The sequence below is a fragment of the Drosophila erecta genome, unplaced genomic scaffold (genome assembly GCF_003286155.1).
Source record: "Drosophila erecta strain 14021-0224.00,06,07 unplaced genomic scaffold, DereRS2 tig00000126-arrow-pilon, whole genome shotgun sequence".
In the NCBI taxonomy this organism is placed as follows: domain Eukaryota; kingdom Metazoa; phylum Arthropoda; class Insecta; order Diptera; family Drosophilidae; genus Drosophila; species Drosophila erecta.
Genome location: NW_020825209.1, coordinates 11,660,778 through 11,685,151, shown reverse-complemented (window position 1 = coordinate 11,685,151; position 24,374 = coordinate 11,660,778). Strand labels below are relative to the sequence as shown.

Sequence of the window (24,374 nt, the reverse complement as noted above, 5' to 3'; positions counted from 1 at the left end):
GGAGAAATTTCAATTAGGCGACGACCTCGCCTCATTAGCATGGCGGATATATATACAGGTGTAAATATACATATAAATATAAAGAAAATATAGTGACACGTGCTGCGGGGTGAAATAAAAATAAATTTAATTCCGCCCTTTTGTTGGGCAAATATTATCCACTCGCCGAAACTCGAGAACAGCCAGACTTTCACTGTCACTGATGAAATGGAAAACCTTTGGCATTCAAAAACTGCCATGCCGAAATGTCAAGTGCAGCCAGATGACGATAGAAATGCGAATGATGATGATCCCAATGATGATGATGCAGTTCGTCCATCAACGGACAGGACATCATTCGCCCATTTGGACGAAATTTGATTTGATTTCCAACTCCTGAATCCCGCCCATCTACAGGACATCGTCTTCTGGTTAGTCGTGTCCTTGGCTAGTCAATCGTTTTGATTTGACAAACAATTTATCACTTAATGTTCGTTTGCGGCAATTTATTCGTTATACACCAGTTTATCTACACACCGATGTGGGTGCACTGAACAAAAATTAAGCGCACTTGCTGCTGTCAAAGTAATAGAAGAGCTATAACATTATTATAAATCCATATTTTTATTAATGTTTCTATGCCAAGGTTTATATTCAAGGCTCTTAAATATGCAATGCAAATGCCAGTCTATACAGGCTGAAAGTTTCTCGCCCAGTGCACAGTATCCAGATTTTCCTTCTTCTGCACGCGGAATTTCTGTCGCTTTTCCTTGGCTTTGTGGCTTCGACTGTGGCCCAGCTCTTGTTAAGTGAAACAATTGAATTGTTAACTGAACAATAAAGTATTTTATTATTATTAGATTTTTGCTGCCAGCCCACCAACAAGCAATCCCATTGCTATTTGCCTTTTGTCACATCTCTTTAGCTGGGTCCCTGGCATTTTCTGATTTTACCGACTTTTTCCAGACTCCCAGACTCCCAGACTTTCCCGTTCCATCGGACTTCCCCTTATCCAGAGTCTTAAGTGCCTTTTGAGTCTGATAGGGCTGATACGGCTCTTGGCCATTTGGGTTCTTTTTTTCGGCGAATGTCTCGAGTAGATTTCCGACATATTTCCCGACTCCTGTTATATGTCATTTGTATTATGTTCGGCGCTTTTCATTCCACCGCCCCCGTTTTGCCGCCCTTTCGGCTCTCACTTTCTGGCCTGCCTTTCTTTCTGGTTTTCCTTTGTTGCCTTTGGTTCAGTATTGCCAAAGCCATTTAGGTTTTTGAATTTATGGCCATTTTGCGTTTTGTGGCTCCTTCTCAAATGCTCGGGCAATTTATGATTCCTGGCCTTTTGGCACACCCTCTACTCAGTGTCCCGATGCTTTTGATTAACGATCCGCAAATATAGCAGGCCGAATGCCGGAACAGGCAAGGTGGCCCAAATGCCAGCCAATTCTGGCACCCAAAAATCAAAGTCAACCATTTGTCACATCGTGACAGTGTTGTGCACGCAGCGAGGATAATAAATAGTGTTGTAAAAGACAAATAAGTAAAATGGACAAAAATTGTTGTTCAAAAGATTGATTTAATAAACTCAGTGTTGAAGTACAGTGTTGTAAAGTCAAATATAAATCAACTTGACTTAAAATATCAAGTACGAAGAAAGAGATCAAAGATATTTCTTTAGAAATACACACACTCTTCTTGTTAGCGGCTCAAAAGATTAAAGGAGCATTTGCTGTTAAATATTTTGTAAGGAGTGGGCGGAAAAATCCTAGCAACCAATTGAACGGAAGGCAATCAACAGGCGACCACGAAGTGGGGCAAACATTGCGGCGGCCCGGCTTCAATTTAATTGAAATGTGTAAGATGCGACAGTGTGGAAAACGTCAGAAGACTCCAGCACTCGCAGACACACACACAAATTCGTTGGGAAAAACGTGTTTATAAGTATGCTAAGTGAACTGCAAGGACGAATGGCAAACAGCAGAAATTCGCTGCATATAAAGCCAAGGAGAGCGTGGTGTCGATACAAAGACCACTTGTAATGCCATTCAAGAAAGTTGTGATAGTTTTTGTGCACTCAAAAATGTGTCGTATAATGAAAACTGGCATAAAGAAAGTTTCTTGCTTTTCTTGTGTGTTCTTGATATACTTTATACTCCTCTTTTATCTTTTAAAATTTAAATTTTGAAAAGGTTTTTTAAAGCTTTCCCTAATTTCAGTGTTTCAGTGCACATCGCAGTCGCAGTGGCAGTTTTATATTTTTTACTATTGTCCTTTGTTACATACATAAAGGGCGTATAGCCACAGGCGTTGAAGCAATCAAGTCGCCGTGGAAAGTACGGAAACTCAGAGGAAAGTTGAGACTTTTGATGAGCTGAAGAAGTGCCACGATCTGTGACTTTTTTCGCTTTTGAACTACAGCGAAAAGTTGTACGCTTTATTATGTCAATCCATATTTTAAATTTAGTGTTGAAAAACCATTGAAATACGAATCCACCTGCAGCCATAAGATATTCATTTACGTTTCACATTGCATTTGTCTGCTCTGATTCACTGCATCTATGCTGGAAAATGCGCAAAATGTGGAAATGGCGAATGCATTTCTGCCATTGAATTAAATATTTCACATCGCCAGCCAGCCGGTCGCTTTTCACCCGCACACTTTTCCGGATGGAAAAGCCAATGCCCGAGTCCTAACTCGCATCCGTGGCATTTGTGCAGTGTTTTGAAATCATTTTTCCATTCCATTGTAGTTGGATTTAAATTTGTCCATTTGATTCCAACCCATTGTTGCATTTGCTCATGCCTCATTTGAGGCTATTACACACAACACAAAAAAAGGGCGAAGAGAGTGGAGAAAGCACAAAGCGCACCCGAAGCGGAGGTGGGTGAAAGTGCAGGTCTGGCACAGGCCAAAGTACTTGACCATTTGCGCCATTTGTCAGAGGGGAATCAGAACATCAATTACTTTGGTCGGCAAATGGTTGGTCGGCAAATAGCGCCCAACATCGGTATTGTTGTAGAACAGTTTGAAAGCTAACTAAGCTATGTTTTAGGTCCAAAATATAACTATTTCTATGGGATATCATATCATATATTTAAACTTATGAGGGCTGTGTGGGAACATTTTGGGCAAACCCCATATATTATTACCCCCAAATATGAATCGATCTACTCACATAGCCAGTTCATGCGCTCCGTGTACTCGACCTTGCGCTTGAGGTCCTTGACCAGGGCGCGAAAGTCGTCGTCGTTGAAGTGGCACTGGATGATCGTGTTGTTCAGCTGCAGGATGCTGTACTCGTTGTTCCCGTTATTTCCATTATTGCCGTTATTACCGTTATTCGATGCGACAATGGCGTCTCGTGCACCGTTCAATGCATTCGTCTCGATATCTGTGGCACTGGCCCGCATCTTAATGCTGCCACCAATGCCACCAATGCCACCGCCAACCGTTGAGCTCAGCGCGGTTGCCGTTGTGGCAGTGGCATCACCATCCACATTGCTGCAGGATTTGCTCAGAATAATGGTGGCACGATTGGCTATCGAGTTGGCGGCCAACAGGTGCTCACCGGCGGCGCCGCAACTGCCGCGATGGAAGGGCAGCGCCTTGCCGCAATTGTTGTTCTTCAGCGTGATGCAGTGCAGCTGATTCTGGAGGGCGGCCTGGACCGCTGAGCAATCGCTGGCCCGGCGGCGTCGCGGATTATCGCTGCCATCGGGCAGGGAGGTGGGTTGCAAGTGGGTGTTGGTGGTGGTGCTCGAGGTTGCCGGTTGTTCCACCGATGGCGTTGTTGTTGCTGCCGCTGTTGCCGCGGGATTCGACATGTTGTTGTTGTTCTGTATGCTGTTGCAATTGTTATTGTTGTTGTTATTGTTGGTGATCCTTTGCTGCTGCTGGTGCTGCTGGTGCTGCTGATGATGATGATGTCGGATCACGGTTAGGTTGCTGCGATGATCCTGCTCCTCGTAGAACTGGATGAGCAGCTCCTCGAGCAGATTGATGTTGTTGGAGCAAAAGGATTGCGAGGCGGAGGCCGAAACAGAAACGGAACCGGAAACGGTGGCCGTGCCGCTGATGGTGGAACTGCTCGAGGACTTCCGGCGCACGGTGGCCGTGGTGGTGGTGGTCACTGCGATCGCCGGCGGTGGCTGCTCCTCAATGTCTGTTCTCTCTGGCTTCTCACTAGGGTGCTCTTGCACCTCCTCTTCGTGTTCCTCGGTATCTGCCCGATCCTGATCCTGCTCCTGCTCCTCCTCCTGCTCCTCCTGCACCTGTTCCTGCTCGTGGTGATCGTCCTCCAGCTCACTGCTGCGGCTTCTGCTGCTGACCGCCTCTAAACTGATGCTGCTGCTGCCGCAGACGCAATCGATGGCAGCCAGAGGACCGGCAATCGCCGCTGTTGCCGCGGCCAAGACAATCGCCCGCTGGTGCTCCTTGCCAGGATCGAAGATCGAGTGCCGCAGCAGTATCTCCTGCAGCTGGCGCCTCTGGCGACGGGCACTGTACGGATTCACCAGCCGGAAATCGCCGTAGTACTTGGACAGGCAGCGCACTCGCGATGCAATATAGCCGATTTTGCGCAACAATCGCTCGTCCGCCTGCTGCAGCTGCAGTTGCCAATGTTGCTGCTGCTGCTGCTGCTGTTGCTGCAGCTGCTGTTGTTGCAGCTGCTGGAGGTTGTTGCTGCTGCGTTGCAGCAAGGCCGCATTGCCGCTGCTGCTGCTGCCGCCACTTGGCGAAGTGCCTTCCTGGGCGGTCGTCTGGCAATCGATCTCGATATACTCGCACTCCTCGCTATCCTCGCTCTCCACCGGACTGCTGTCCTCGATGTCGCTGTTGCTGGCGAGTGTTGCAAGTGTGGCAAGTGTTGCTGTTGTCGCTGCCGCTGCTGCTGTTGTCGCCGTGCCGCTGGCTATAACCGTCGTGGTTGTTGTGGTCGCATGGATATCGCTATCGGTGATGGTGGTCGTTATAATCGTCAGAGTCTCGAGTGTTTCCTCGTCGCTGCTGCTGGTTGTGGTTGCTGCTGCTGCTGCTGTTGCTGCTGCTGTTGCTGCAGCAGTTTCTGCTGCAGTTGCTGCTGTAGATGTTGCTGCTGCTGCACTGCTGCTGCCGCGTCGACTGCTACTGCTGCTGCAGCCGCTGTCTTGGTACATTTATAAGCAACCCTTGCTAACTGGTTTGCTCGACTCTGGGTTTCCTTTTTTCGGCTGCTGCTGCACTTGATTTTTTCAGCGTTTTCCTCGCTTTCCCGGCTTTTCCTTTGCGCCCCCGTCTGTCTTAATTGTTACGGCCTGCGATTACTTTTATATTTCTTCCCTATTCGTATTTGATTTGCTGCATAAATTAATTTTCACCTAAAGAGCGGGGGTTTTGCGAGAATTTCTTTTTACGTATTTTTACGAGGCTGGCGCCGTTTTTATGACCATTGCTTCCCTTTGTTACTTGCAATTTGCTTTTTGATGTTTATGCCACGCCAGCAAAGTTATGCAAATTTCTGCCGCTCCCGCGGCGCCCTATATATCGCGTATACGTATCGCGCATACGCTCCGTATTCCGGCTGTACTCCTTACTGAAAATCAAATCAATTCAGTGGAAAAGTTGCCGCCACTCGCATTTTTTTTTGGCATGTCAACCGATTCGCCTTTTACTATTTTTTTGCTTTTGTTTTTGTTTTTGTTTTGTTGTAGCTCCTTTAGCCTTTTGCAGCTCGTGTTCTCCGTTGTCATTTGTGTTTTACATTTTATTGTGTTTTAATTTGCATTATTCAGCCGTTTGTCCTGCCGTCCTGCCGTCCTGCGCTTCCTCTTGCTCTTCCCCTTTTCCTTTCGGGCGTCACTTCCGTTTCCGTTTGTGAGCGCTGGCAAATCTGCAAGGAAAACAATAAGGGTAGGTCTATGAGTCTCCAGTAGGAATTAAGTCAAGGAATATATCTAATGGTCCGGATGGAATGTGCTTCCCATGACATTGCAAAAACTTATCTACAGCTTACGGTGCTCACTTTACAACATTTTGGGGAAACATTATTAGTTATCGTATGAATGTATCTAAATATTTCGTATGCACGTTGTGTTGTAAGGGCAACAAATGAATCAGATGTACAACATAGGTGTTCTTATAACTTGACAATTTTTTAAATTGTTTCTGATCAAATTGATTACTTTAATAATCTCAATTAAACTCCTGATTCAAATGCGTCGGAAATATATAAATGAAAAGGCAATTAATGCACTGAAAGTTATTCGAAACCACAAAAATCCCCCAAAGCTGATTGCTCAATAAATTTGTTAGTAACATTGTTGTGCACTGATTAAATCAATAGAAAAATGCCACGTTGTCGCTCAATAATCTGTGGGAATCTGTGATCAAGGCCCCGGCACTTTAGACTGGTTTTAATTAATACGAAATCAATCAGGCGACTGGCCAAGGAAAAACCAAGAGAGCAAATACAAGGACCCACAAATAAACAAATGGATTAATAGGAAAACAGCAGCAGCAGTAGCAGTAGCATTGGCAGTCGCACAACAATGTAAATATTTTATGAAATATTTTTACAACTTGCTGGGCGCTCTTCGTACTATTTTGTTGTGACAATCGATTGCAGCTTGCAGCTGGTGTGTGTGTGTGTGTGTGTGTGTGCAGAAAGTAGGGATTTGGGTGGTTGGGTGCTGGTTGTGTTGTGGGGTGTGTGCTGCAAGGTGATTTGGGTGGCCACTCGACAATCCCAATAAGCAGACGTGCTCGACCGCAGAGACAAAGGCGTTGCCCACTGGCGGTCAACCTTGCGACCGACTCGCTGGTTAGTGTATGGTTGAGTGGGTGTTTGCAGTGGGTGGTGCTGGATAAACAGCGGGCGTTTGGACAAAGCAATGGCTGGTGGTCAGAAGCAGCAGCAGCAGCAGCAGCAGCAGCAGCAGAAACATCACCAACTGTCGCTAGCGTTGACAATGACAGCAAATGTCAAACAGTCTTTTCTTGCCGCCCCCTCGAAAACCACCCATTATCTACCTAACACACACCCACACCACACAACCACAACCACCCACCCACCATTGACCACCCGCCGCCGCATTAAGTGCTTGGCCACCGCAGTACTCGCTCCTGCTGTTCAGTTCATCTGTCAATCAGTTTATCTGTCTCCTTTGTTTGTCCGGCAGCAACTCGTGTGCAACTTCCACAATGCGCCGCCGAGACAAAGGGCTGCAACATGGCAGTGCGGTTGCCGGTGCAGCGATGTTGCGGCAAGAAGGCAAGAATTCCAGCAAGTACTCGACCACTCGACAAGGCTTAAAACGATTGCAAATGGCCAAGAGTGCGGATGGGACGGGGAGGCACAACAGATTTTCACCGATCTCCGGGGCTTCATTCAAGATCATTTTGTCAACATCTTAGAAATGTTTACATGTACATGATAGCCAAGATATTAAATAGCAAATACTGTTGTTAGTAGTACAATAAATGGTAAGTTAATGGTGTGCTAGAAACGAAAATAAAGCAATTTATTTGCAATTAGCTTGGCAACGAGGCTCTTGGAAATAATAAATAAACAAAATATTTAAATAAAACCTAAAAATACATCGGTAGCGTTCTCTTATTTATATTTCTTATTGCCTCAAGCTTTGGCGTGCTGAATGCCTAATTTCCAGTTGTACTTTTACTAGTTTCACACCGCAACCTTGTTTCCTTTGAGAAAAGGATCTGCGACACACACACATACATAGGAACACACGGTGCCCCGAAATGGATTTTTACCAAATTCCAAACGCATTGCGAACAGCTAACGTGGCGTATCCGTTCGTGCGTTTCTGGTATGCTGACGATTCCGGCACGACAGGAAGTGGAAATGGGAAATTGGGGTGGTGTTTGGTGTTGCCTTCTTGGCGTTGGATGGGTGGGTGAAAAACGAAGTGGGGGAGAGCCCAGTTTTTCAGGAGGCCAAGAAAACGTCGAGAACTTTTCAAAAGATTCAACTTTGCTGCATCTAATTATGGGCAATTTGATTAGGGCTCATAAATAAACAAAGTCTCACACCCATACCTATACAACCCCCTGCCGCCTCACACACACACACACACAGCACACACACACACAGCACACACACACACAGGCACACTCTCAAGTGTCAATATGGAGCCGCAGGTGGCGCAATTGCCGACGCTGTCATGGCTGACAAAACGCAAACGCAAACAGAAACCGCCGCGGCCTTGTCCCAAAACCCTCGGCAAAAAAAACAGCCACCACCCAAAAAAAAAAAAGAAACCCGCAATGAAGCCAACCCCCAACTCTGCACCCCAAAAATGTACCCAAGGACCAGACCGAATCGAAGCGAAACAAGACAGCCACCAACTGTTGAATATGGTGGCAACAGTTCTGGCCACCATATTTGCTGAATTTCATTTATTCACAGCGACGGTAAGCGAAATAAAATAATTTTAATGCGCCAAGGCCCTGCAGGAATTCGTAAACAGAATAATGATTAATTAAATGGACTTCATGCATTAGATGCTTATGGAAAAGGTAATGATACACGAAATAAGTTTGATTAAATTCTAAATATTGAAAATACACATTTATGTTGATTGATTGCAGGAAAGATATGTAAAATATTCCCAATTCCTTATGAGATAAAATGGTAATTAAAAACGAATTTCTTTTTAATGAATATATATAAAACATAATTATGGCGTAACTTCCGTTAACATGTTCGTCACACTTTAAAATTGAAAGTCCTTTTTATTTCTAGTTATACAGTTTTTCCACTCAATTGTTTTAGATAACACAAGGCAAGCATATCAAATCAAAACGCTTATGTTCACTATTATTTCTGCACAAATGGCCAAAATGCAGCCATAAATAAATAAACTAATTTTAATAATACAAAAGCTGCTTAACAACTTGTATCGAGTTTGTGTGTCTATGCGTGTGTGCGTTGCGTTTATGGCCGAAAATGAATTTGCTATGGGGATTCGTTGGCCACCGTTGGCGTTGACTTATCACAATGGATCCGGGCGGCGTTTGGTTTGGAAAATAAATAAAGTCAAAATGTGCCGCCATCGCTGGAAAATTGCGAGCACAAGTTGTTGTGGTTGTTGTTCCTGGCCATCATGTCCTGCAGCCTGCCGTTCATCGGTTGTCGCATCCTTTAAATGCATCAAAATGTGCTGCCTACTTTTAGGCCTTCACCCGCTTTTCCGCAAAACAATACGGAGAAGGAAATAAAAAAAAAAAAAAAAAAGCTAAAAACCGGTCTACGACAGCGACACACATTTTGCGGTTGATATGAATATCGATTCGACCCGTTAACTGTGCCAGCCTTCCGCCCCTTTTGCTGCCCCTTGCTGCCCCTCCCCAGGACCGACCCCTTTTTAGCCCTGGTATGTAAACTAGAACTTTGTATAAATTTATGTGCACAACAATGTTTATGTTGTTGAATAAACGAGCAGTTTTGCATGCGGCGAGCGCCAGGATCCTCTCTCCTGTGTGTGTGTGTGTGTGTTTCATTGCGAGACTGTGTTTGTGTGTGTCTGTGTAATGGCAGGATGCAACATGAAAATGGCGTGTGGCTAGCAACGTTTTATTTGCTCGTTCTCTGGTCCTTTTCCCTTCATTCTCTCTGACTCCATTTTTCCTTACTCCAGTCCTTTGATTGTATGCGAGTGTACGTGTGTTGGTTGCACTTTAAATAGAAATATGCCACACATACAAACACATTGCCACACTCACACACTGGTGGGCAGTGAAAACATTCAATTTCAGTGCGGAAATCGCCTAACAGCCCTAAATAATGGTCAATATCTGGGCCCCTGGCTCACAGTACGATAATTTTCCCCAATGATTTTCTTTCAGTTTATTTCACCTCTTCCCCAGCAAAGCTAATTAGGCACATTCAATATTTACCATTTGGGCCATTTACCAATTTCGCACGACAATTACATACAAACATGATTAGAGATGAGCTGGTGAAGTTCAGTTGTCACGTTTTTGCTTTGATAAGAAACAAATACACAAAATAAAATGACAGAATCGTAATATTGTTTAGTTACTCTCTTTTGAAAATGTATAATTTGAAAAGAGCAGTTCGGCAAACTCCAGTATAACTTTTGGCCATCTAAAAACCGTGTGTAACTTTTTGCCAGCTTCGATAGTGAGACGCTTACAAATGAGTTTTTAGAACGTATATTTTGGCATCGCGGCATCGAGGGAGCAATCTGCTGGCTGGCCCATGACCAACATCCAGACGCAATGTCTGATCCTTTGATTTAATGGAGTCCTCACACACATGCACACACACACACACAGTCATACACTGAAAACGAGGTTTGGAAGAGATATGGGGCCACATACTTTGGAGCGTTCAATCAAACTAAGCGCAAACAAGCCTAGAGATATGAGCCAGGACGAAAGGACGAGGAACGAGGGACGACATGACGAAGGAGGGGAAAACCAAGCCAACGAAGCGTACGAAAATAAACAAAAGCGTGGGAAGTCTGAGGATTTTTGAGGGGGTGCGAGAGCGAGAGCGAAACACCTTGAGTGAGAGAGATGGCACGTGGTGTTGGGTTATGGCTGCCAGGACACCTCACACACACACACACGCACGCAGAGAGAACTTACTTAAGCGAGTGATTTTCAGATTTTCCGCTTGGGCTTGTGCGCCATGCGTGTTTGTGTGAGTGTGTGTGTGTATTTGTTCCAAAGTGCTTTGGTGTGCGTGAAGGGCCATTGTGATTTTAATTTTCATGACCCGTCAATAAAACATTGATCGCGCCATCAAAAATTACAAGCAAATTGCTGTAAAAGCCTTGTGCCCTAGTGTTCAACGCACATTATTGATTATATTCGTTTTCGAATGATCACACGCAGTTCAGATGCATAAATAATTTGACCTTAATATTAGTTCAATATTTGCTTTAAAACTGTCGAGTTTTTTACTACAAATTAAATGCTATATTTTGAGAAGCTTGAAGCACATTGCCTATTCTTTTTAAGTTTTTTCTTTTCCAAATAAGAGCTTACTGCAAATATTTAATTTGTTGGCTTTTTCCATTACAGGTCAACGGATCTTCAAGTCTGCGCTCAAACATTTGTATTGCAAATGAGCTCTGGGCATTTGTCCTTTATTTGTATTCATATTCAGCGCGTGTCTCTGTGTGTGTGAGGGTCCTCTGTGCGTGTGTGTGTGTTGGTTACCTTGGTGCTAGTTTGGAATCATTCATCATTCCCGGACAACATAGTTGTAAATAATGTTACCCACAAGGATTCCTCTCGGCGATTATTATGGCGATAAATCAAAGGCAACCTCCTCCGCATTTTCCTGCTCACCTTCCTCCGGATTTTCTCCTTTATCTTACGCCCCTTAACCTTCCACTTATTCCCTACTCCTCCTTCCTTTTTTATTAGTTCTTTCCCCATCAGTTTCTGTGACAATATTCCTCACCTATGGGCAACGCGATTTGTTTGTTTTTGGGCGGAGGACAAATGGCAGTCCATGGATGGTAATATGCAAATTATTTTGGTCCAGCTTTTGCGGGCTGACTAACTGAACGACCGACTGACTAACTGACTGGCTGACTGAAAGACTGAAATACTGAGGCACTGATGCCGGGACGATTGCCATTGCTATTAAGCTGGCCAAGTTGATGGCATGTGCAAAGCCCTCTGTGGGCCAATCTATAAATAAAGTTAGCAAACAAGAGCGTGTTGAAAAATTTCAATCTACAACCGCCACCAATATGGAAATGTGGGATTAGGATATGTACACCGAGAGAATTACAGACAACATTTGAATATAAAATAACAGTGATATATGCTTTAAATACAAATGTAATGAAATATGTTTTCAGACTGTTACACAGGAAAGAAGGAAGATCTTTAAATAGTTTTCCCTGTTAACAATTCGAAGACAACAAAGATTCCGTTCCGTTAACTTGAAACTATTTTTTAGCAGTGCAAATGCCTTGCGGAATGTCATCAAGTGGGATTCACCATTATGGGGATTGGTCACTACTCACATTTTTTCTTCCGTTTCAGATTCAGGAACAAAATCCTAATTAACAACCGCATTTAGCTAATAAGTCGTGCTGTTGTAAAGGATTTCTGTGGTAAAATCAACCAAAACGTATTTGCGGACAATCTAAGAAAGATTTCCGTGGGCAAAATGTTATTAAAATAATTTTTTCCAAAGTTCAGTATGTGTAAAATGATAACCTCACAAATGTTTGTTTCCCCTTGATTTGGTGGAAGTTAAGTGTCATGAAGCGAAACTCCTTACACATTTTCTCATTCAATCTTGAATGCATATGTAACCAATTCAAGTAAATCTCCTTGCATACTTGCAATTAAATAAAAGCAGTATTAATCAAATGGCCCCCGAGGGGTGTGAAAAAGAAAAGGATATTGAGGGGGCTTTCGGTGGGACAGGCAAGACAGATGGCCGGAGATGACAGGTAAGCAGTTTGCGTTTGTATGCCGGCACACACGTGTGCAAATAACAATAATCAGGACACACACACACACACGCACTCGCGCACTGTCAACGGACAAAACAAATGATGATAACTGCGAGTCAAATGAAATGTCCACGAGCCGAGGAAAACTGCAAAACAAAAAAAAAGAAAAACGAACGAAAATGTGGGGAAAAAACATAAAATAACAGCATGGCATCGAGCGGCCCGAAAATAAAGAAAATATTTGTCAAGCCCACTTGCACACACACACACTCACATAGCTAAATAAAAGTGCCACAAACTGATAAAAAAATATATATGGCGAAAACCGGATACGGAAATGGACCCCAATCCTGAGTCGAAAACTCAATCGATTGCTGTGAAACGTTTCGGATGCAGGCGAAAGTGCACTGAGCGAAATTTAAATTCACTGGAACGAGGCTTTCAAGTTACATGTACACATTTCTCAAACTTTTGCACTGAATAGGTTTTATAAAATCAAATTAACATATGTATATATTTCCCCATCTGACTTATGTCATTTAAAAAGGGATATGACATTTTTTTTTTTTTGCACAAAATGCAATTTATTGGATCGGACAAAAGTCAGAAATTGGGAATGGAGAGGGAAAACCGAGATGGCGGATGGGGTTAAAAACATATTTGCAAAGGACGTTGGTCGGACGTTGTAACCGCCGAGCAAACAGTGAGCCTAATCAAAAGTCACAAACACAGTAAAATACACACACACACATGCAGAGGCTAAGGGAAAGCAGACACAGACACAGACGCAGACACACAACGTCTTGGCCAGAAACCAAGTCAAGTCAACAAAAAGCAAACTATTTGTTTGCCAGCCTGCTTGCTTGTGTTGTGTGCCTTTCAGCCACCCAGAGCAACCCGGAGCCACCATCAGCCACCCACTTTGCCTCCCATTTTCCACCCAAATTTCCCTGTCAGCCAATTTGACAGTTAGCAGTTACAACATAGTTACAGCCATACACGCACACATGCCAGTGTATACACAGACGTGTGCGTGCGTGTAAGTGAAATTTGGCTGTAATTTAAATTATTGTTTAGGCCATAATACAAGGCTTTGTTATGGGATCGGATCAGATCGACTATAGGGTTGGTCCATCATCGAACCCATTGTGCGCAAAGACAATGGTATTGTTAATATTGAGCTTCCTGGTAATCGCTCAAATCCAATTACAAGTCGCTACAGGTGCGAAAGTAATCTCTCGTTTCTTGTTTAACAGACCTTATGGAAACGGATTTAATGTAAAGACCAAGATAGAAATCACTGGGATTTTAAAAACACTTTTAAAGGTGTCTGAAAGTATTCAAAAATACTTATTCCTATTTAAATATACGAAAAATGCAGTTCAAAAGACTTCTGTTTTTCGTTGCATAATTTTCTAAAAGATTTGAATTCTCAGAATACAAATTGCTGATATTTCAAATCGGTAAAATAACAAAAAAATGTGTTGCCCTAATAAAGATAATTGCAGAAGACTTCTTAGAATCAAACATGAATGGAAAAAAATGCTGGATATCCAATAAATTTGAAATTCGAAGAGTAACACTGCCGCACTCGCAAAAAAACCAAAATGAATTTCCATTGAAATCGTTCAGGTGTAAAAAAGAACAAATTTGTTATTTTTTGTGTGGCAGCAGCGCAAACAAAGGACGAAAAAAGCGAGCAGAAGCAATGATTCATTCAGAAGAGATTGAAACGTGGCAGGAGGTGGATGGACAGACGAAATGTGTGGGCTGGGAATATGGCAATAAATAATAATATTTTTTGTATCAATTTGTCGGGCGCAGGAAGTTTTGTCGCCCACGCAGTACAGACCCACATACATACGCACTAATCCACACACATGCACACACGCACGCAGGACATACAGGACACATGCAGTTGACAGTTAATGGTCTAATGAAATGTCTTTCGGTTATCGCAGCTGTTTACCTGGCTGACCAAATCAGGGCTTTCAGGCACGTTAAGCTGCCAGCTAAGTCCCAAACAATGTCCTTGCTATATGTCCTTTCCACATGCCCTGTCTACCCACCCTGCCGCCCCCTGCAGTTTGTGCATCCCAATTAATTGCCCCATAGGTGTGTGTGCGTGCACTGGCACTCTGGAAAAATGTCACCAACAAAAGAACGATCCCCTTGGAACAAAAAGGTTTAACAAGGATAACTAGAGGCTAAAATTGTGCGAAAGTATGCAGCAAAACATTTCTTGGGTTCGGAATTCATACCGAAATACAATGTATTTTAGACATATTATCTAAAATGGAGAAATCGTTAGCTAGATTGATTGGCTTTTCTGACTTCTAGTCTCCTGCAGTATAAGAGCTTGGAGATCAGTTGAAGAATGGAATTTCGAATTGAATTTTGACATTTGAACCTTTTTCGCTCTGTGTTCCTTTGTGCAAGTGTGCGAGTGACTGAGTGCAGGACTCCACGTCCCACACACGTACACATATCCTTGTCAGGGTGCATTTCGCAGGACTATTTACAACTACAGCTGCAAGATGTGACAGCTGCAGCTGCGGCAGGACATCGGAACTCAAGTTGTGGCATTTGCAGATGATAACCGGCAATTGCGGTGGATAACTGGGATAATCGTACCGCTGGCACAAAATGCACAGGCCGAGGACGAAATCCTGCACTAGATCAATAAGTCCTTGCATTTCATTAAAGCCCGCTCAGCGACATTTCCAATTAAAATGCTTTATGGGCGAATGGAGTTGCATTTCGTTGGCGGTATTTGTTTAATCTGCCCATAAATATGTATAAAATATTGTGTGTGATAAGAGCGAACGGAAAATGGAAAAAATGGCAATGAAAAATCAATATCAATATGCCAGCCACTTGCAGTCGAAAAATGCAAAAATGTTGAATTGGCGAACGACGTAACACCTTGTGTATATATTTGCACAATTCACAAAATGGGGAAAGCCAATTAAATTGGCCAAGAGCTGTGACGAAGACAAGAACAAATTTGCATAACTGATTAAAAACTTTCCCCCATTTCACCGAGCAAAAGGTGAAAGCGGTGTGGAAAAGTCAAAGTGTGAACACAAATCCATAGCCCAACTTCAAGCACTTTGCCAAGGGACTAACTCAAACTGAAATTCAATTATTAATTTAACTTTTCATTGAATTTTCCTGGCCCCCTTGCTCCCCATCTCACCACCTTTCTGGCCATTGTTCAATCTATCAATCTAAGCCTTTAGCAAACTAAAAGGGGGCTAACTCACTCATTATTAATTTGCAGTTGAACTTCCCTCTGACTCGATTATAATCTAAGGTCATGCTACGGAGAAAAGTTTCTGCTGAGAAAATTGCACTCAAGCAATATTTTCTATTTATTTGATGTTTTCCTAAGCTTTTAGAAGTATTTAAATTTTATTTTTTAAACCAATGAAATCTTATTACAAGTACAACAACTTGTATAAGAAAAACTGATTAGGCAGATTTTTAATTGCCTTTCTATAACTAAAAAATCGTTGAATTTTCAATACCAGATTCTCAACTTGTCAAGGATTTGTTTGTATAATCCTCATAACTTTTTCATAATTTCTATTGGTATTGTCATTGAAGAACTTTAGCGCCTCTTGAAAGGCGCAAAAACCAAAAGCCAAAGCGAGGATGGCAGCTTATTAAAAATCAAATTCCCTGGCTGTGATTGAATTGACCATCAATTGAGAGGGCTCTGAAGGAAGTCCGGGTGAAATCCTCTTAGTTGGCAAGCCAGCTAGGCAAAATGCAGTGAAATCGATTAATGCCATAGAGCATGGCAGCTCGGAAATCAGAATATACCGCACCATCGACCATCGACTACGAACATCGATCCACCACCAGAAACAGGAACAGGAACACCGTCGTCTTCGTCGGTGGGCGACTTCCTGCCAGTCTTCTGCTTGTGTAATCCAAAACCAAATCCCCGCTAAAAAAGTGCATTGTTCGCTATTAGCGGAAATAATCGGTACGTATAAACGTATAAAGCATTATGGTTTATAGCTGGCGCCCAAGGCTGTAAACCACTAAGCTTCGTCCTTTTGGCCCAATTCCTTGGCGAGGGGCCCATTTAAAAACGCCGGATTAATTTTAAGTATGGCCAAAGTATGGTCGTGTTGCAAATAGCAGCATTTTAAGCCAAATTCAGTGAGATTTCGTTGTAACGTTTATCCCGCAATATTCAACTATATTCGCACGCTCACTGCATGTGGCCCAAAAGTTGGCAATGAAATCTGTCGGTTTGCTACAAGCAAATTGGAGTACTCGTATTGCAAAAGTTCAAGATTGGAATTAAAAGTGGCTTCACCGAAAATCGACTGTCATAAAAATGTAAAATAAGTAAGCTAAATAAGATTGCACAGCAACGCTTTGTGAACATTTACATCATTTAGAGAAATCTAACAACATGTTTGAATATTTTACAAAATATTAAAAATCATGAAGGATTTCAGTTGCATGCATGACTCGGTGCGATTATCATGACATATCCTGCGAACTGCAAAGTCTCCCATGGCGAAAACGAAATTGGGCTCGGTATCTGAGATCTGCGGTAAATCGATAGAGAGATTAAATGTCTGTATGCCGCCCAAGCACTTGACGGATTCATTGCCCGCTCGTGTCAGCCACTTGTACTTGTCCTTGTGCTCGTAGTAGTAGTTGTAGTTGTAGTCGTACTTGTCCTGTCGCCTCCAAGGACTCGGGAGATAGGGAGAAAGGGATGGCGTGGGAGAGAATCAGAGACAGAAAGTGAAGGAGTCCATGACTCAATCCTGCTGTCGACGGCTGTGGCGATGTTTAAACAGAAAGCAGTTAAAAACACTAAGCAATGTGGCCAAAATGCACTGGAAATAATCAAAGAATTTTCCAACATTTTTTTTTAGAAATCTCCGAAAGTTTACTCAATGAGCAGTGAAACAAATTATTCCGCACGTCCTATGAATATCAGAGTCCCTTCGCCTATTTGTTTCTCTCCGTGTAAAGGGCGAAGAAATAGGGATAAAAGGGGGATAGATGTGGCAAATGAAGGCGGATGAGGAGGCGCATAACGAGGCAGGAGATGAACAGCAGTTGCAGCCATAAAAAGGCAACCCGCCATGTTGTAACAGTTGTAAGCTGACAATGACAACGACAGAGATGGCAATAGCCGGAGAGAGAGAGGGATGGCAGCGCGGAACCAGAAAGAGACGGCTGCAAAGAAAGAGACGTAGACGAAGCACGCACAACAACAACAGTAATAATAACAGCAGCAGTGAGTGCAAAATGTAATTGAATTTCTGTTGACAGATTTTAACGCACAATATCCTGTAGCGACATTGTCGCAAAGGGCGATGAAATAAAACACCCAGACCAAACAAGAAGTTGAAATAAAAAGCACGAAAAAAGTACGAAGAGGTTGCGAAGAGGTTGCGAAAACCGAAAAACTGAAAAGCGCAACAGCGTGAAAATTACACCAATACAGCGAAACAAAAATTGTTCCAATTGTACCGAGCAAGTGCAACACTCGAAATTCAATATAGATCCTAAAACAATCGATTCGGGTCGACAAATACGCTTTATTCTACCTTGTTTGCCGCCAATAAATGTTGCATATAGCCAGATTCCTTCTGCTGATTGCTAGTTGCCGCTGCTCATTCAATTATGGATGACAAAAGATCGACAAAGGAATAAAAATAGCTATGGCCCCGTGGGGCTTAACCATATTAAGTGGTTTTCAGTGGTGGCGTATAAATTTATTGGATTGTGTTTAAACAACAAAAAAGGAGGGGGGATAAATTAATTAAACATAAAACGTGGTTTTGAAAATACCAACGCAGGATTGAGCGGTCCAAATTAGGTTATTTTATTGAGGGGTTTTTCCTTCCCATCTGTAAATGATTTATGCATATAGTACAACCAATAATTAAATTATTGAATACTAACGACTATCCTTTGTTGTAAACCTACAATTGAATTCATTTCGACCGATAAGTAGGAATATTAACAACCGAATAAGTTAGAAATTAAAGAGATGAATATTTTACTACTTGCTTATTGCTACAAAATATATTCATTTCAATAAAATGTCAAGTCTGGTATAAATACGGACTAAAATCTGTAACATTTCAGGCAATTAAAACTTCAAAGCTGTAGTATTTTTAAATGTTTTTCCTGGCACTTGTCGTGTAGTTTCGAGACAAACTTTGACAACAGTCGCGGATATGTTGAGGATACGGAAATGACAAAAGTTTTCAGCGGTAGGCAGGGCTGTTTTTCACTTCCGTCTCGCTTTTCTTCCCGAAAAACAGTCGCTAAAAGTTATTCAATTCAATTATGTCCTTTTGATTGTTTTACAGTTTTTCAGTTCGACAAGAAACCGAAAGTAAAATGAAATGAATACTGTGCGTCTTTTACCATTCTCCATTTAACTTGATGGGACTCACGCACATAAGCACATACACTTGTGCGGTGGAAAAACGATTTTCCATGTACCCATGCAACCCAGCAACACAAGTTTTTATGTTGTCCTGTAATAACAGACATGGGAACTGGTTGACTGACTGACTGGTTGGCTGGTGGCTGGCTGGCTGGCTTGATTGACTGATTGATGAACTGATGAACTAACTGAGCCACAGGCAAATTGCAAAAACACTCTTAATGTGCTTACATGGAAAATCAATTCGCTGCGAGACGTCAAGAGCCCCTAAAAAAGCACAAAAAAACAAAAAAAAAAAAAAGGAGAGAGAGGCAATAAAGAAAGCCGCACTACAAGTTTTAGTAAAATCGGCCCACAAAGTATTACTAGTTGCAGTTGTTGGTAATACGAAGAACAAATTCTTGCCACACAGCCGACACAAAAATACCATTATTCTAAAGTTTATTACTTTAAGTTAAAATGAAAATTAAAGAAACGATTTTAGTAAATACTTGAGTAAACTATTTTCCTAAGTGCACTTCCAATCTCAGGTCCTTGATGAAATGTCTGGTTTACTTTAAGGTCTGCTTGCAATAGATGGTGAAAAGTCAACGCAGCTGGAGACTTCAACCGATTCGACATCAATTTTCTTTCGGTGGAGGAACCGCACTTTAAAGGCGAAAGGGGACGCAAAAATTGTTGAGGGAAAACGGGAAAAACTCAGCTGGATGCAAACACCAAGCTACTTTGACCCAAAGGAGCCGCAAATGTGCGTGATGTGTACCATAAATGTGTCACCATCAACAGCGGGCTGCCAGTTAAAATTAACGCAATAGCGAAACTAGAGGGAAAATCCACTCATTTCAGAAACTGATTGTATTGTTATATATTCTGAATTGCAAAATATACAAAAAATGCATGAAGGGCGTTGGGGTTAGCAGTATATTTGATATTTTTTCGTAGAATTTTCCTTATTTGCATGGAATTACCAATGCTCAGCTCATTGCATTACACATTTAAATAATTGTATTGCAATGTGATTTTAAATTTGATTTTTCAATTATGGTAATAGGAGAAAATATAAAAAATATGTGACACTTTATAACAGATGGATTTCAAATAAGTGCGTGTGAATATAGATTAACAGGTAACATTAGCGTAGCATAATTTATGCAAATGGGTAATGAGAGTTGATTAAGGTGGTCATGAACCAATAGCATTAGATAGATGAACAAAAAAGGTTTAAATAAAATGGGGGAAAAAGTTTTCAAAAAGATCGACCAATTACATTAAATAAAATGAGCCACCGAGAATTATTTTATATTGTTTAACACGCACACTTGAAGCATATGTTAATCGGGATACCAAGGATATGTAAATAATATTATGGCTTCCAGTCCATCTGGTTATGGTGGTGAAATTCTTGCTTGAAAACTTGATAGATAAAAGCTGGGAAAGCAAAAGGAAAGCGTTGTCGAAAGGGTGGGAAAGTAAGTTGTTGGCAGTGGAGTCCAAGGACTTTTTACACCCTCTCGATGTGCGTCTGTGTGTGTGTGTGTTTGGTACTTGAGTAAGGTCAGTTTAAACGTCTGGGGAAATGGTTATTCTTATTGCATACTTTGGCAACAATGTCCTTCTTGGGAGGATGTGTGTATTATGCAAGGATACGAGCAGACTCCTGAATAAAAAGTTCCATATCAGTTGCTAGTCTAGTGCTCAAAGATAATCCGAAATCATACTGAAATTTGTATTCATTTTAAACGCAGCAAACCAGTTTTAGTAGGATATAAACTCGGCCAAGTGATAGGCTATTAGCCATTATTAATGCGGATAATAAATTGATCAAATGTATACTATTTGTTTAACCTGCAATTAGTTTAGCGATAATCGCTGAAATGGAAGCTATTCTTGGCTAGAAGCATTAAATGGGGCAATATGGTTTCGAGTAGAAAAGCTTCAGCTATTGTGCGCAAAAGTTTGCAGGATTCTTTGCAGCTTAAAAAACCAAGAGAGGCGAACAACAATTGAGCCAGTTTCCATGCTTTTTTCGAATGCCACAAAACATTCTTGCCCGCCTTTTGCCCCTTTTCTATAGGGGCAATTAAAATTCGCTTACTTGCTGAACATTCGCGAGCTGAATACATATAAATGAAATCAAGTGGAGAATAAAATATGTACAACACAAGCATTTAAATACACATTTTGCTTGGCTAATAATAAAGGAATTTTCTGTGCCCTCTTATTAAATTCTGTCCTCGGTTTTCTTTGGAATAAACGAGGCATTTAAAACCTCTGTTTGCTCATGGCGAATGTGATACCTTTTGTCAAGGTAACCAAACGAAGCATTTCATATGACAGCAAGTGAGTTTTTGTAAATTTACAGGGATTTTTGGATTCATTTCCAAATGCACAGAGTTCTCCCCATTGATAATCTTTGGTCGGCGTATTACTTTGTGAAATTTCTGGCAGATCTGTACCTCTATACAATTCCAATTTCATGAGCGTGTGCGTGTATGTTTGTGTGGGAGTAGCATTTATAAGCCACAAAAGAAATAAAAAGGACGAAAACCTTAAGACCGTTTCAAGTTGCTGAATGTGTGCTTCCCTTTTTTTTTATTTTTTTGGCCTGACTTTTGTGTATGTCCGTTTGAATTAATATTACAATGTCCTTAAGGTTTATTTGGCTTGATATTCCTTTTTATCTTTATATTTGCTGCTTCGCCTTTGACGGTTCCTGATTCTGATTATAATGCTGATTCCGATTTCTTTTCGCTTTTGGCTGTTTGATATTTATGCTTTCCTGGCTTCTTGGCTTCTTGGCTCGCATTGTTGTTTTATTCCTTGGCATATTAAAAATTCATACAAATGTAAAACGAAAATCCTCAAGACAATCATAAAAAAACAGCAGAGGCAAGTGGACCCGGCAAAGGGTTTCCTTCATTTTTTCCTATGGCTTTGCCCCAGTGGGAGTCGCAAAAACGCTTGCAAATAAAAATGAAATATAATTTCAGGTCACAAATCCACATGTCTTCTATTTCTGTGTGTATGTGAATACGTATCTGAGTCAACTAAATCAAAGCTGCTGCTGCTGCTGCCGCATAAAGCTGCTTAGAAAAGCGAAGGCCAAGACGTGCATTTGCCTGGCCCAAAAAAGTAGGCAACCATTTTTACTTGAGCAACGCACACTGCGTATGCGTGATATTTCGCTGTGAAAAATTGTGCTAAAAACCTTCTGCGGGAAACGGCTTTTAGGGTATTAACTATTTAATAATGACTAAATATCATCACTTGTGCTAATCCTTTAAAACTTATATGATAGCGGACAATGACATTCAAAAGAAATGGTCAGAATACCAAAAAATCCACCAACAGAATGAATATCGTAGAATATAATCATCTAGTGGTGTAAACACTTAAGATAATTGTCGGATTTGATTGTCGAACAAGACTCTCGCTGTTATCCACAAATCATAATTACCCAGTCTCGTTGCGCCTGCAATTAAATTGACACACTTTCCAACAATAGGCATGAAACGCACCGTACTGCCAACCAGTCGTATGCGTGATTTGGTGAAACGTTTTTCGTGCCCACTTGGCGACGAACGTGCCAAGCGTTTTGGCTATTGATCTCTGACTTTTTCCGACCGCCCACCGTCGCACGATTTTTTGCCCTTATTTCTATGTTTTTTTGCTCGCTTGAGAGGAGCTCATAAAAATTCTAAAAACAATAAACGTCAATTTTTGCTTGGCAGCTAATTCGGGGGAAGCTGCCTGCGGGCAGCACAAAGTGGCCTTCCACGGGAAATCTGTTGCGTGGTTGGGGTTTTGGGCGGGGTTTTGGGTTTGTGCTTTCCCTCTGAAGGATAAGCGTCGGATGTTTAACTAGGTTGACACTTCATCCTGCCGCGAGCCCTTACGATTCATACTTGTGCTGTTATTTGTATTCTCCTCGAATCGCACACCGCTTACCTGTGAAAAATATGAAACAAAAATGAGGGGAAAAACTCGATTAGACTTATTATATTACATGAAAATTACGTAGGAAATGTAAATTGCTTGGAATGTGGAAGAAAAACGATTTAAAATTCTTAAAGCTTAAAAGGTATATTTTAAGATAGCTCTGGCCTAAGAACAGAACGCTATGTAAATAAAATATGTCCATCTCCTTGCCAACCATAAAATTGTAGACTATTTTAACTTTCGTTAGTCCAATTCAATATAACAATACGCAAATGTATAAATATAACTACGGCAATTATTCCACCAGAAGGAAGGCAACAAAATGTATCCGTGGAATAAATAAATCAAGAACATATTGGCAATATAACCTACATACGTGTGTAACAATTAAGGCTGAAAATAAAATCAATTTATTTATTTATTTAGTGGCCAATTGCATGTAAAATGCATATGGGGCTATGCGTCTGGATTTGTGTGTTCCATTTATTATTTATTCGCATTTCATTCCCCTGCATTTCATTCCTCGCCACCTTAGCCATGTTTGCACTCCACCCACACCTAATTAATGTGAGTCCTTTCGCAGGCTTTCCACAGACGATAAAGTGTATAAAAAAGGGGGTGGAAACGAGGACATGAGACGGACAGACGATTATTGTTGTCGAAGGTAACTATTGAATGGTTTGGAAAAGTGACGAAGAACTAAAATTGTTAGACATGATTAGGCGTGAGAATGGGAAGTAAATTGGATGCAAAATTGATTCAAAATACCAGCCAATTTAGAATCGTTTTGTTAATGGTAGTTTTACGCTTGGTATTTTGATGGCCAATTTTGTAACTATTAGGAGTCCTACATGCTACAAAGATAGTTTTAAATAATTGCAGATAGCCTTTATATGGCGTCTAGCCATTTCTTTTAAATTATAAAAACAAGAATGTGAAACGCCATTTTTGTGAGGCTATACGACTAACGAAATCATCAAGTGCTTTTAGCTAAATCCACGTCCACGCAATCAAATCAGTTTGTATGTTTTTCCATCCATTTTCGCTGCTGTGCTCAATTAGTTTTGTTAAAGCTTTCAATTTACACACAATTTTGACTGGCAAAAAGGGGGAGGCGTGGAAATTCGAGGGGCATGGCAATCTGGGAGGTGGAAAGCTGCTATCGTGGAGAGTCGCCAACAACATCTTGCAAAGCCTGTGTGTTCGACTGTGCAACATAATTAAGTTTAATTGACAACCGCTGACTGTTTGATTGGCTTCTCTTGTTTTTTTCTCTATTTCTCGTTTCTTTTTTGTTTGTTTTTTTTTGTGTTATTGCTCCTCATTGTTTGTTGTTTTATTTTCATTATTGCTGTACTTCTCCTTGACTGGGTGACTGCTTCCATTTGTGCCACTTGGCCAGGCTCAACAATGACTGCGACTTTATTCCCCGCCACTCAACCCAACACAACACAACTCGTCCGCCCTCATTATGTACGCCCAACATCCACATACATATATTCATCATATTAAGTACAATATGCAATTGTTGCTGTGCTGTGGTCACACGGAGCGTATACTCAATGTG

At 41.6% G+C, this 24,374-nt stretch overlaps 1 protein-coding gene across 1 annotated transcript in view; it reads right to left on the bottom strand.

Annotated features, from left to right (window-relative positions):
• LOC6551228 (high affinity cGMP-specific 3',5'-cyclic phosphodiesterase 9A) overlaps positions 1-24,374 on the bottom strand; it is a 99,536-nt gene that overhangs the window by 31,025 nt on the left and 44,137 nt on the right. The window contains exon 4 of the mRNA XM_001978304.3: positions 3,156-5,849. Coding sequence (XP_001978340.3) covers positions 3,156-5,136 — 1,981 coding nt within the window. The 5' untranslated portion in view covers positions 5,137-5,849. The remainder of the gene's footprint in view (positions 1-3,155; positions 5,850-24,374) is intronic.